Genomic DNA, 12,039 nt, shown 5'->3' on the forward strand with positions numbered 1-12,039 from the left:
GGTGAATGAGTTAGAAGGGTTGAGGGGGAGACAGGCAAAGTGCTGGCAAATGGGACGAGATTAGATTAGGATAGATCGTCGGATGAGTTGACAGAGGACCTGGAATGGCATGGTAAAATAGGAATGTGTCAGAATGGCTGACTCATTGTCTGACCCATGCAGAGGTCATGCCTGACAAATCTGTGAGAACTCTTGGATGAGATAATAAGCATGATTTGTGGAGCTGCCCCCTGAACCTGGCCAATGTGGTCATGGAGCTGGTAGCTGCAAGACACAAAAGAAAGTGCTGTGACCAAGTTGTAAAAGTTGTAGTAAGTGAAAAATATATTGACCACAGGGTTAATTTGAGAGTTGCACAACAACAATTCTTATTTAGTTGATAAGACTTGGATGTGTCTCTTCAGGAATGGCTCTGGTCCTCTCTGGCAAGGGCCAAGATCCATTCCTCACAAGTGTGAAGAGCTGAATGTAGAGCATCTTATAATCCACCTGGCCCTTTACAGCCCTATTGTGGGTCATTTTTGCCTGAAATGAAACAAAGGGAAGGATTGAGTGAGATGGCACAGCTATCAATGCTAGTACAGGTCAGAAATAAGGCAGGGAACTGTCCCGAAGGAATTAGCAGGTTGTGCAGAGGCTAGGACAAGATTAATGGTGTGGGGTATTGGTATGGGGAACAGCGACCAAGGAATGTCTCTACATGCAAATACGATAGTAGTAGAGCATGAGTCTTGGTGGGAGATTGGTACAGTAGCTGAAATACCCTAAGTATGAGTTAGCTTGGGAAGATGAAGGCACTTACCCTGTCAAAGCAGAAAATGTCATTGATATTTTTCATACACTGCTCATTGTTCCTCCAAACTGTGGAGACTGCATTGACCTGGATGGTAACCTAGGCAGAATGTTATGGTGTGGTATCCCTGCTGATCCTGGGAAAAATTGGACATCCATTCACCAGGATCCTGAGATCCTATCCACAAAGCAGGGCTTTGATCTCCCAACTTTTGTCAATGTATCCACCAAAATGTGTGCAGCCATGCAGAGCTGCTCTGGAATGCAAGTGAATGTTTGGGTGTTGCGATGTATCAGTCTATTTCAGGATTTCCAGCCAGTGGCAAGTGCCCCCAGCTATGGCAAGGATGAGAATCCAACTAGTACAAGAAAGCCGCCATGGGGACAGGGTGCTTAGTTAATAAGGCGAGTTTGGGATGATAGGTGTGAGAAAACTCACAACTTACTGGAGAGAAAATCCCTTCATGAAGCGCACTGAAATTGTAACAGAGCCAAAATATGCTAAGATTTAACTATTATTACCTTTACAAGGCAAAAGTCTGAAAATGAGATTCAGTGGTTCATTCAAGGTAATTCAGAGAATGAATGCAGACTGAGTGCCTGGAGCGAGTCACGGCTGGAGCTGCAGCAGAGCGGTTTGCGGGTCAGAGCTCAGATCGGGAACAGAATGAACATGGGTCTGCTTGATGGGGTGGGGGAAGGGAATGAGCCCAACAGGTGATCCAGGATAGAGACCAGCACATGGAGTCAGTGAGGCCTTGTGTTCTGAAGCCTGGTGGGCAGAGACACAGTGGAAGAGGGCTATAATTTAAATACTTTTAAGACACTTTATATGATCATTCTGGATTTTTTAAAATCAGTTTTTCCACGCTAGTTGTTTTTTCTACTATTTCAATTCTGTAACGACACTTAAAATATCTGTACCTAGGTACACTGTACCTAGGATAGCGCCGAGAGGTTTTCACTTACAAGCTTTTCACTTCATTCATTCAAGCACACGTGACAATAAAGGCTATTCGGAAAAAATCATCACAAGAAGAAAATGATTATGCCATATCAACATGTTAAAGCACTGCCATTGCAAAAATAATGAGAGATGACAGAGGCAGTGATGGCAAGGTAGAACGGGATGTGGACAATTGTAAGACCATAAGACACAGGAGAAAGTGAGGACTGCAGATGCTGGAGATCAGAGCTGAAAATGTGTTGCTGGAAAAGCGCAGCAGGTCAGGCAGCATTCAAGGAGCAGGAGAATCGACCTTTTTGGGCAGGCCCGAAAGGGCTCATGCCCGAAACGTCAATTCTCCTGCTCCTTGGATGCTGCCTGACCTGCTGCGCTTTTCCAGCAACACATTATCAGCATAAGACACAGGAGCACAAATAGACCATTCAGCCCTCTGAGTCTGCTGAACCATTCTGATAATCTTCAATTCCTTTTTACTGTCTTTTCCCCACAACTCTTTATTATCTTAGTATTAAAAATCTGTTTATCTTAGTTTTGAATATACTTAATGACCAACCCCCAACAGTTTTCTGTGGTAAAGTAATTCATAGTTTCAGTAATTTCAGAGAAGAAATTCCTCCTCATTTCTGTCATAAATATATGACCCCTTTCTGCATCCACCCTGCCACCCTCTCAAAATCTTGTACGTTTCAATAAGGTCACCTCTCATTCTTCTAAATTCCAATAAGTACAGGTCCAAACAATTCAACCTCCCCTGATAAGAAAATACCTCCATAGCCATGATCAACTGAGTGAACTTTCTCCAACTTTCTCTAACTGCCTCCAATGTTAGTATATTATTCCTGAGACAATGGGACCAAAACTGTTCAGACTATTCCAGCTGTGGTTTGAGTATAGTGTTACATTAGTTGAGCAAGACCTCTCCATTATTTGTACTCCATGCTTACTGAAATAAGGACCAACATTCCACTGAAATTCAATGCTTTTTTTCTCACATATGCGCAAAAACGCTAAATCCTGCTGTGCAAGAGTTTCCGGAATCTTTAGGTATTTAAGTAATATTCGCTCCTCTATTCTTCCTGCCAAAATATGTGGCCTTACATTTCGTAATGTCACATTCCATCTGCTAAGTTTTTGCACACTTGCTTAACTTTTGCATATCCATTCACAGATTCTGTGTCAATCAGATCAAATTCATCTTAGATTGCTGATACGGTTAAGGGAGCAAATTATGGAGCCGTTAACAAAAATCTTTCAGGCCTCTCTAAAGGATTTGTCCCAGGGGACTGGAGGATTGCCAATGTGATACCATTGTTTAAGAAAGAGACACAGGATAACCCAAGAAACCAGAGACCTGTCAGCTTGATATCAAGAGTAGGGAGGTCATGTTGCGGCTGTACAGGACATTGGTTATGCCACTGTTGGAATATTGCGTGCAATTCTGGTCTCCTTCCTATCAGAAAGATGTTGTGAAACTTGAAAAGGTTCAAAATAGATTTACAAGAATGTTGCCAGGGTTGGAGGATTTGAGCTATAGGGAGAGGCTGAACAGACTGGGGCTGTTTTCCCTGTAACGTCGGAGGCTGAGAGGTGAGCTAATAGAGATTTACAAAATTATGAGGGGCATAAATAGGGTAAATAGGCAAAGTCTTATCCCTAGGGTCGGTGAGTCCAGAACGAGAGGGCATAGGTTTAGGGTGAGAGGGGAAAGATATAAACGAGACCTAAGGGGCAACTTTTGAACACGGAGGGTGGTACGGGTATGGAATGAGCTGCCAGAGGAAATGGTGGAGGCTGGTGCAATTGCAACATTTAAAAGGCATTTGGATGGGTATATGAATAGGAAGGGTTTGGAGGGATATGGGCCGAGTGTTGGCAGGTGGGACTAGATTGGGTTGGGATATCTGGTCAACATGGACGGATTGGACCGAAAGGTCTGTTTCCATGCTATACATCTCTATGACTCTATGACCACTACCGCAAAGAAAAACTGCGATCGGCAATATCCTCATCATGGCATACACCATTCTGACTTAGAAGTATATTGCTGTTCTTTCACTGCTACTGGGTAAAAAACCTAGGACTTTCTTTCTAACAGCATTATGTGTCTCCCTACACCCAGAGGACTGCAGTAGTTCAAAGCTGCAGCTTGTTTTTATAGCAATTAGCCATACGCAATAACTTCTGTCCTAGCTAGTGATGCCCACATTGCATTAATTTTAAAAAAGTGGTTAATTGTTGACTTTTCACAAGGATTCTTCTTACATCTGAAGAAATTAAGAATGCCTGCCTGAGTTTCAAGTCTACTTGGTTCATTCCCCTGAGGTCTTCCCATAATGGATACTAAATGTGTGACTATGGATGTGCGAAAGGTACGTGAAGTGGAATTGGAAGCTAGGGGTACAGGTCATTCGGAGCATGATGAATTATGGAGAATCGAAGGTTGGGGGGGGGGGGGGGTGGTTATAACTGGTATGCCAAGTAGATGGCCTAACATCTCCTACAGTTACTGGGACAAATATCTTGAAAAATTAGACATTCTAACAAGCCCACTGGGGTTCGCTTATTGGCCAGGTTGCTGTCTCTAGTCTATCTCAGGGGTCAGTCTTCCAGGATCAATCTAGCCATTGTCCCATTTCTCTGGAGCTAAAATTGCAAGTCACATGGTCCTTTAAATCAAGGAAACTCTGCTGAATTTGACAATCTGTTGGTTTGAGCTAATCACCTTGGTAAGAGAAATATGGTCCAAAATGTTGAAGGAAGTTAAAAGGAGTGGTGACAAATATTCAGTGTCCAGGAGGAAGGTTAACGAAACACCGACAGGAATTCTTTGCAGGAGAGCTGAGGTGACCAATATAACAACAACTTTGGAAAAAAAACATGGCTGTGTGCTTGCAAATGACTTGATGACCTTAGGACATTTGTTTAGCTTAGACCAAGCCAGCCCACAGGTACATCCTGAGGAGATTCAACATGTTAGCAAGCCCAGGTCAACAGTAGACTGCAGCATTCTTGGTCAATTAGGTAACAGTAACAGAAATAGGATAAAATACTGTTATGTGTAAATAAAGCATCATAAGTTAATTCTTCTATTTTCTCAAGTTGGGAAGACTTCTTGTATAATGAAAGCATGGTGACAATCAATATCATGAACCATGGTAAACATTGTACACCCTGCATATCAAAAAGTTTCACAATCTCACTGCAAAATGGTAAAATGATGGGAATATTACATTTAATAGATCCAAAATGCTAATACAATCATGTTCTCAAGGGTACCAGTTTACTTTCTTGCAAGGTTTGCAGAAAGAGTGGTCACCAATGTGTAAGGATGATTTATATATGTGTTTCTATGGTTCTTCTCTTTCAACCTTTAGGCCCACGACTCCCAGAAAAGCTGTTCTCACCTTCCCCTTTGTATAAGTTACATAAATGAAAGGATCCCACAAGCTCTAGAAGTGATTCTAAGAACACTTTACTGCAACATTCTCTCATACTACATTAATCATCCAATTTGCCAGAGGATTGGATGGGAGTCTATCATGCTAAGGACAGACTCTATAGGGTTACAGTACATTACTTATCTTACCTATAGTGCTCTGATGTTCCATTGACTATAGTATGATTAGACCATGCACTGTGACTTCCACCATTGTACCATCTTCCGAAAAGCACAGTAAAACAAACTGAATGTTAGAAACACACCACATCATTCCTTCAGAGCAACATTTGACAACACAGATAAAATTCGATAGCACAGTGACAAACCATTAGTTTCATTTGTGCTCCAATCACTGGGTAACCGATCCAATCTCCCCATGGCTCCCTGCAGGTACACCCTACCTCCTCGCCTATCCATCTTTCACATTATCCCTTACCAATACACATACCACTCTATTCCCTCACCAAATTGCCTGCCATTACAACCAATCACTGAAACTGGCTACTCTAGCCCTTGGGTAAAAACAATGACTGCAGATGCTGGAAACCAGATTCTGGATTAGTGGTGCTGGAAGAGCACAGCAGTTCAGGCAGCATCCGAGGAGCAGTAAAATTGACGTTTTGGGCAAGAACCCTTCATCAGGAATACAGGCAGAGAGCCTGAAGGGTGGAGAGATAAGTGAGAGGAGGGTGGCAGTGGGGAGAAAGTAGCATAGAGTACAATAAGTGAGTGGGGAAGGGGATGAAGATGATAGGTCGGGGGGGGGGGGGGGGGGGTTGAGGGTGGAGTGGATAGGTGGAAAAGAAGATAGGCAGGTAGGACAAGTCAAGGGGACAGTGCTGAGCTGGATCCACTTACCTGCTCATTGTAGCTTGTAAAGTAGGGAATCTAGAATCATAGAATCCCAACAGTATGGAAGCAGGCTATTCAGCCCATTGAGTCCACAGCCACCCTCCAAAGAGCATCCCACCAAGACCCACCCCCTCACCTGTGCCTTGTATTCATCATAGCTAATCTACCTAGCCTACACATCCCTGGAAACTACGGGCAATTTAGCATGAATAATCCACTTAACCTGTTCATCTTTGGATTGTGGGAGGAAAATGCAGCACCCAACGGAAACCCACACACACAAGGGGAGAATGTGCAAACTCCACATAGACAGTCACCCAAGGGTGAAATCAAACCTGGGTCCCTGGTGCTGTGAGGCAGCCGTGCTAACCACTGAGTCACAATGCCACCCTCATGCCCATCATGCTGGTTAGATGCTGCCTGACTTGCTGGGCTTTTCCAGCACCACACTCTCGACTCTGATCTCCAGCATTTGCAGTCCTCACTTTCTTCTGTTAGACTCACAAATAAAGTACACTCTCTGCTTGTCAAAAGTCTTGAATCAGAAGCTCAGAGCAGACATACAGGCCTCTGGGATTGAGGAAGCACCAGGAATGTGGAATAGCAATCCAACAATGATTTCCTTCCTCAGAAGTTTCAGTCCCATATCATTTTCAGTGTTGACTAAATGCAGTCTGAGAGAAGGAGCATTCAGAGTAGAATTCACTTGCACTTCAAACAGGAAGCAGTAAGGCAGTCTTCTGCCTGGTTCAGCCAACCTCCATGGCAAAGCCAAATCTGGAGGGGTGGCATTCATCACTGGGTTGTCATTCTTCTCTGGAAATTTGACGTGATTCATCTAATGTACAGCCAGTAGAATATGTCAGTCTAAAAAGGGCCCACTGAAATTACCAGCCCTGCAATATCATGACGGCAACTGATCGACTGAAGAATCAATTGCTGTTTGTTGAGTAGCAGAACTGTGAAGGGCAATAAATGGAAGAAAATGTTGCTCTTACAGCATTTGCAGCAGGCTTTCCAGCACTTGGTCTGTGGAGGCAAAGTATCGCAGATACTGATGCATGTGTCTGTCCATTCTTTGGAGAAGGAAATGTCAGATTGACAGCTCTATTCCTCCCTCTTCGTCCTACATTAGAGTGCTGTTACCTAACCTATGATCTTGAGCTTAGTAGTTAAAGGAATTGAAAAAATTATATGAGAATTTTTGGTTACCCATGTTAGCTTAGGGTCTTCACTGCTCCAGTGCACTTGAATTATCTATGATCAGTGGATCCTAATCCTTGAACAGATAAAGTGGTTGGGATGTCTGAAAGGACACACTGTGTGACTTAATCAAATGCTTAATAAATGATAATGATCAGAATGAATCTAAAGGTTTATCATACAGTTGAAAAAGAACTCTCAACTTTATCAAAACTCAACTAACAGGCATGAAAGCTTAGTTCGATCAGTTGTTACTAATTAAGATAAGCCTTCATTATAGGCATCTACCTCTGCTTATTCACAGATAGGAGAAGCATGTATTCACCTCTCCCTTACAATTGTAAAACTTCAACAGCCTATATTGCCTAAACATACTATCACATATCAAGGTACTAATTTGATTTTGTTTGCTATCTCGTCAGGATGTACAAAATGGCCAACAATTTTCAAGCTAATCACTTAAATAAACACAGAAGAAAAAAAACTTGGTAAATTGTCTGCGTTTCCCCAATCATTCAGAACTTAGTTAATAAACTCCCAATTTTTAGAAGTGCTGACATTATCTTGCTGTTATCAGATGGTTCTTACCTCATAAAGATGAAATGCTGCACAACTTTAGAATTTTGTGATACTCATAAGTGTGAAGAATTCTTCAGTTGCTATTGGCAGAGTTGTCTCAGACCTTTGGCAACAGGTTGGGTGTGGGCTAGTAACATATTAGAGGGTAGGGAGGGTTTTGATAGTAGAGTCTGATGTCTTTATCTGTAACATACTATGCTGCCAGTGGTGAGAATCTTAGTGGCTTGGCCTCTTTTTGGTCGGCTGTTTAAATCACTTACGTGGGCAGTTTATAGCTATCCCCATCTCTGAGGGCATTTCTCTCAAGTCAAGAGAATCCACCTGATAGGAGAAGATGAGATGTAGGAGCAGAGACAGGTCATTAGGCCATCAAGTCTGCTCTAGTATTTAATGAGATCATAGCAGAATTAATAATCCTCAACTTCACTTTCTTGTCTTATCCCTCCAACCCTTGATTTCCTTTCTGATTAAAAATCTAGTTATCTCAGCCTTGAAAATACTTAGTGACGCAGACTCTACAGCCCTCCGAGGTAAAGAATTCCACAGATTCTCTATCTTCTGATGAAAGAAATTCCTCCTCACCTCTGTCTTAAATGGTTGACCTTTTACTCTTAGATTAAGTCCTGTGGTCCAACAATGTCACATATGGGGAATCAACCTTTCTGTGCTTACTCCGTCACCTCCCCTGAGAATCTTCTTTGTTTTAATGAGGATTAATCTCGTTTCTCATTTTACTGCCATAAACTACTAAACCAATACAAAAATCCTAGCAAACCTTTTCTGGGCCACCTCCAATGCCAGCATATCTCTTCTTAGATAAGGGGACCAAAACTGAATTCAGTACCGTATTCAATCTGTAATCTGACTACTACCTTGCATAGTTTTAGCTCTTTACTTTCATTAGCTTTTCCTTAAGAAAATCCCTCCACAATCAGGATCAAACTGGTGAACATTCTATGATTAGAGTTAACTAGCCAGGTAAACCTTGGTAGTCGCTCAGTGACATTAATGTGGTTTGCTAACAGAAACGGACACTCCATGGTTCACCAAAGGGCTTTCCAAGAGCAATGGCCACCTAGGCCACATCAGTGCTATTGGTGCTGCATGATCTCCCTAACATCCACACATTCATCAGGGCTTAGCTACCAAAACATAGCGTGTCTCTCCAACCAAGCTCTCTCACTTCTTTTTGAAACACTTTCCCTCTGGAACTGCAACTACAGCTAAAGCAAGGGCTAATGCTCATAATGACTCTACTGAAGCCCTTTCATTGATCTGGTAGTTATTATGTTAACCCTTAACTAGATGGAGACTCCAACAGCAACAGCTTAATTGGTCACTGTAAGCAAAATACCATCCCTGTGTCCCTTTGCTGCCCAGACCAGAGTAAGCTCCAAGTTCAGCTCTGGTTAACAGCACTTCACTATCACCAATGGAGTTCATGTTAGGTTACAATGTTGTACAACGATTGGGAATATGTGTGTGTATTTCTAGATCAGGCAAAACCCTTAAAATTTCATTCACAATATTTAAGGTATCAACTATGCACCAAATCTTGCAAGAATCAATTAAGAAAATAAAACTTCATGATATTTTACTGTTCATTACAAACCATTTTACAAACCATTTAATTTTTAAAACATCAATTACAAGTATCACTGTGTTGTTGCTATTACAGACTGTGTATGAAGTAGTTACAGTTATAACAGTCTTAGCTACCCAGCCATGAGGGGAGTAAGACATTCTCTTTAAACATATGCAGCTTAAACTGTAATGTACCTGTCTGGATGATGGGCAGTGCCACCATCAAAGCAAACACTGGGTACTCTCCTCTGTTGCCTAATCCTCCTGATGAAGAAGTACAGAAACAAAAAACAAGTGGCAATGCATTTAAAACAGGCACACAAAGATAAACTATACGTAGCAAACATGATATAAGCATTAGATGATCAAAACTTGGAAGTCTTTAACACTTTCTTTTGCCGATATACAAATATAGTACATAAGCAGACTACATTCATAAACATATTTACACAATGAGGTTATTGACAAATACTACAAGATATTTACCATCACACATGTTTTCTTCCACGGAAAGGCTTATGAAATATGATGGATATTCAACCTGTTAAGAATGTAAGCTTTTATACATGGTCATGTTTTCAATCTGATTCAGGGTGAAGTATCAGAAAATGCCCCTCACTTCCCATATCTTGGAACACATTTATTCCAAAATCTGATATTTATTAAGAGATCACCAAAATATCCAATGTACTGGTTTAGATTATTAGGTCTGACATTATGCTCAAAGCCTATTAAACAGATGTTTCCCAATTGTGCTGAAGCTTGGTTAATTGGCTATACTTTAGCAAGGCCTCAAAACATCAATACAATCATCGCCTTAGAAAAGTTTTCATCATGAAATGGAAAGACAAAAAATTGTCAAAAGATAGTGTTAAATCCTTTAATAAATAAAAGTATTCACTGAGAGGGAATGCTGAAAGAGACAGAAAGAGATAAGTGCTGGGACCGAGAAACAGCCACCACCATTACCGGCTGACAACTGATGCCTGCATAGTAGGCCATCAATTTTCCCTCCCACATGGTTAATGATGCCCACCAGTGCATCTCATCCAATTGCCGCCCTCAGACCCCAATCCTCCAACCGCAACAATGACAGAACCTCCCTGGTCATCACCTTCCACCCCACCAACCTCCGTATACATTGCATCATCCTCCGCCATTTCCACCATCTACAAACGGACCCCACCACCAGAGATATATTTCCCTCCCCACCCCTATCCACTTTCTGTAAAGACCGTTCCCTCCACGACTGCCTCGTCAGGTCCACACTCTCCCCCCACCAACAACCCACCCCCCACCTCCCGGCACCATTCCTGCCACCGCAAGAATTGCAAAACTGCACCCACACCTCCCCCATCTCCATCCAAGGCCCCAATGGAGCCTTCCACATTCATCAAGGTTTCACCTGCACTTCCACACATGTCATTTACTGCATCCGTTGCTCCCTATGCAGTCTCCTCTACATTGGGGAGACAGGACGCCTGCTCGCAGAGCGCTTCAGAGAACATCTCGCACCAACCAAGCCCACTGCCCCGTGGCCGAACACTTCAACTCCTCCTCCCATTCAGCCAAGAACATGCAGGTCCTGGGCCTTCTCTATCGGAACTCCCTAACCACCCAATGCCTGTACTAAGAAAGCCTAATCTTCCACCTCGGGACCTTTCAACCCCACAGTATCAATGTGGATTTCACCAATTTCCTCATTTCCCCTACCCCCACCTTACCCCAACCTTCCAGCTCAGCACCTCCCTCATGAACTGTCCTACCTGTCCATCTTCCTTCCCACTTATCTGCTCCACCCTCCCCTCCGACCTATTACCTTTAGCCCCACCTCCATCCACCTATTGTACTCTCAGTTACCTTCCCTCAGGCCCGCATCCCTCTCATTTATCTCTCCACCTCGAGGCTCCCAGCCTCATTCCTGATGAAGGGCTTTTGCCTGAAACATTGATTTTCTTGCTCTTCGGATGCTGCCTGACCTGCTATGCTTTTCCAGCACCACACTCTCCACTGCACAGTAGGGCAGTCTGAAATTGAATTCATGGCTCTTTAGGCTACTGGGAATTCACACCAAACACTGACAATGGACTTAAATTGAGTCATCTGCAAGGAAGAAGCGTCTTTGAGGTAAAGGACTGCAGACAGTCTCACTGGCTATTTCAATGGAGCTCAAGTTGAAGAACAACCCGCCAGCTTTGAATAAAGCATTTTACAGCTTTAGCCCTTGACTGCAATACTGGATATGATCATTTCAGACTCCATTTTTGATCCCTTTCTCTTGGCAAGCTTTGTTTTTACTCTCAATTTTCTCTGTCTTTAGGTTGGCAGCTATTCTTCATTCTGCCATTCACACTTCCTCTAGTTGCTTCTTTCCATGTCCCATTCTCATTAGCTCCGTACTACCAACTCTATTGTCATTTAATCTCTTTGTGTTCCACCTAATCACAAAACTTCCATTTTGTCATTTTTCCCATTGTATTTGCTGAAAACGTGTTGCATTTTTAACCTGTCCCAGTTATGATGAAAGGCCATAAAGCTAAAAAATTGCATGGAATTCCTCCACAATAAGCAAGTCCTGATGCAGGAACACAAATCTGTGGCATAGCTGCATGGTGAGTGCAAA

The 12,039-nt window shown here is 42.6% G+C and overlaps 1 protein-coding gene across 8 annotated transcripts in view; it reads right to left on the reverse strand.

Moving 5' to 3' along the window:
* The window catches only part of rims2a (regulating synaptic membrane exocytosis 2a), a 1,169,411-nt gene that overhangs the window by 368,330 nt on the left and 789,042 nt on the right, over window positions 1–12,039 (reverse strand). For 2 of the 8 annotated variants that reach the window (XM_072570609.1, XM_072570610.1), the window contains 2 exons: window positions 9,612–9,680; window positions 5,346–5,417 (listed from right to left, as the gene is read on the reverse strand). The exons of 5 other annotated variants lie outside the window; for them this stretch is intronic. In XM_072570609.1, the coding sequence (XP_072426710.1) occupies window positions 5,346–5,417; window positions 9,612–9,680 (141 nt within the window). Of the gene's footprint in view, window positions 1–5,345; window positions 5,418–7,841; window positions 7,862–9,611; window positions 9,681–12,039 lie in introns of those variants that run through there. One more of the 8 variants, XM_072570614.1, reaches the window with a different exon arrangement.

This window comes from Chiloscyllium punctatum, chromosome 5 (assembly GCF_047496795.1).
Source record: "Chiloscyllium punctatum isolate Juve2018m chromosome 5, sChiPun1.3, whole genome shotgun sequence".
Lineage (NCBI taxonomy): Eukaryota > Metazoa > Chordata > Chondrichthyes > Orectolobiformes > Hemiscylliidae > Chiloscyllium > Chiloscyllium punctatum.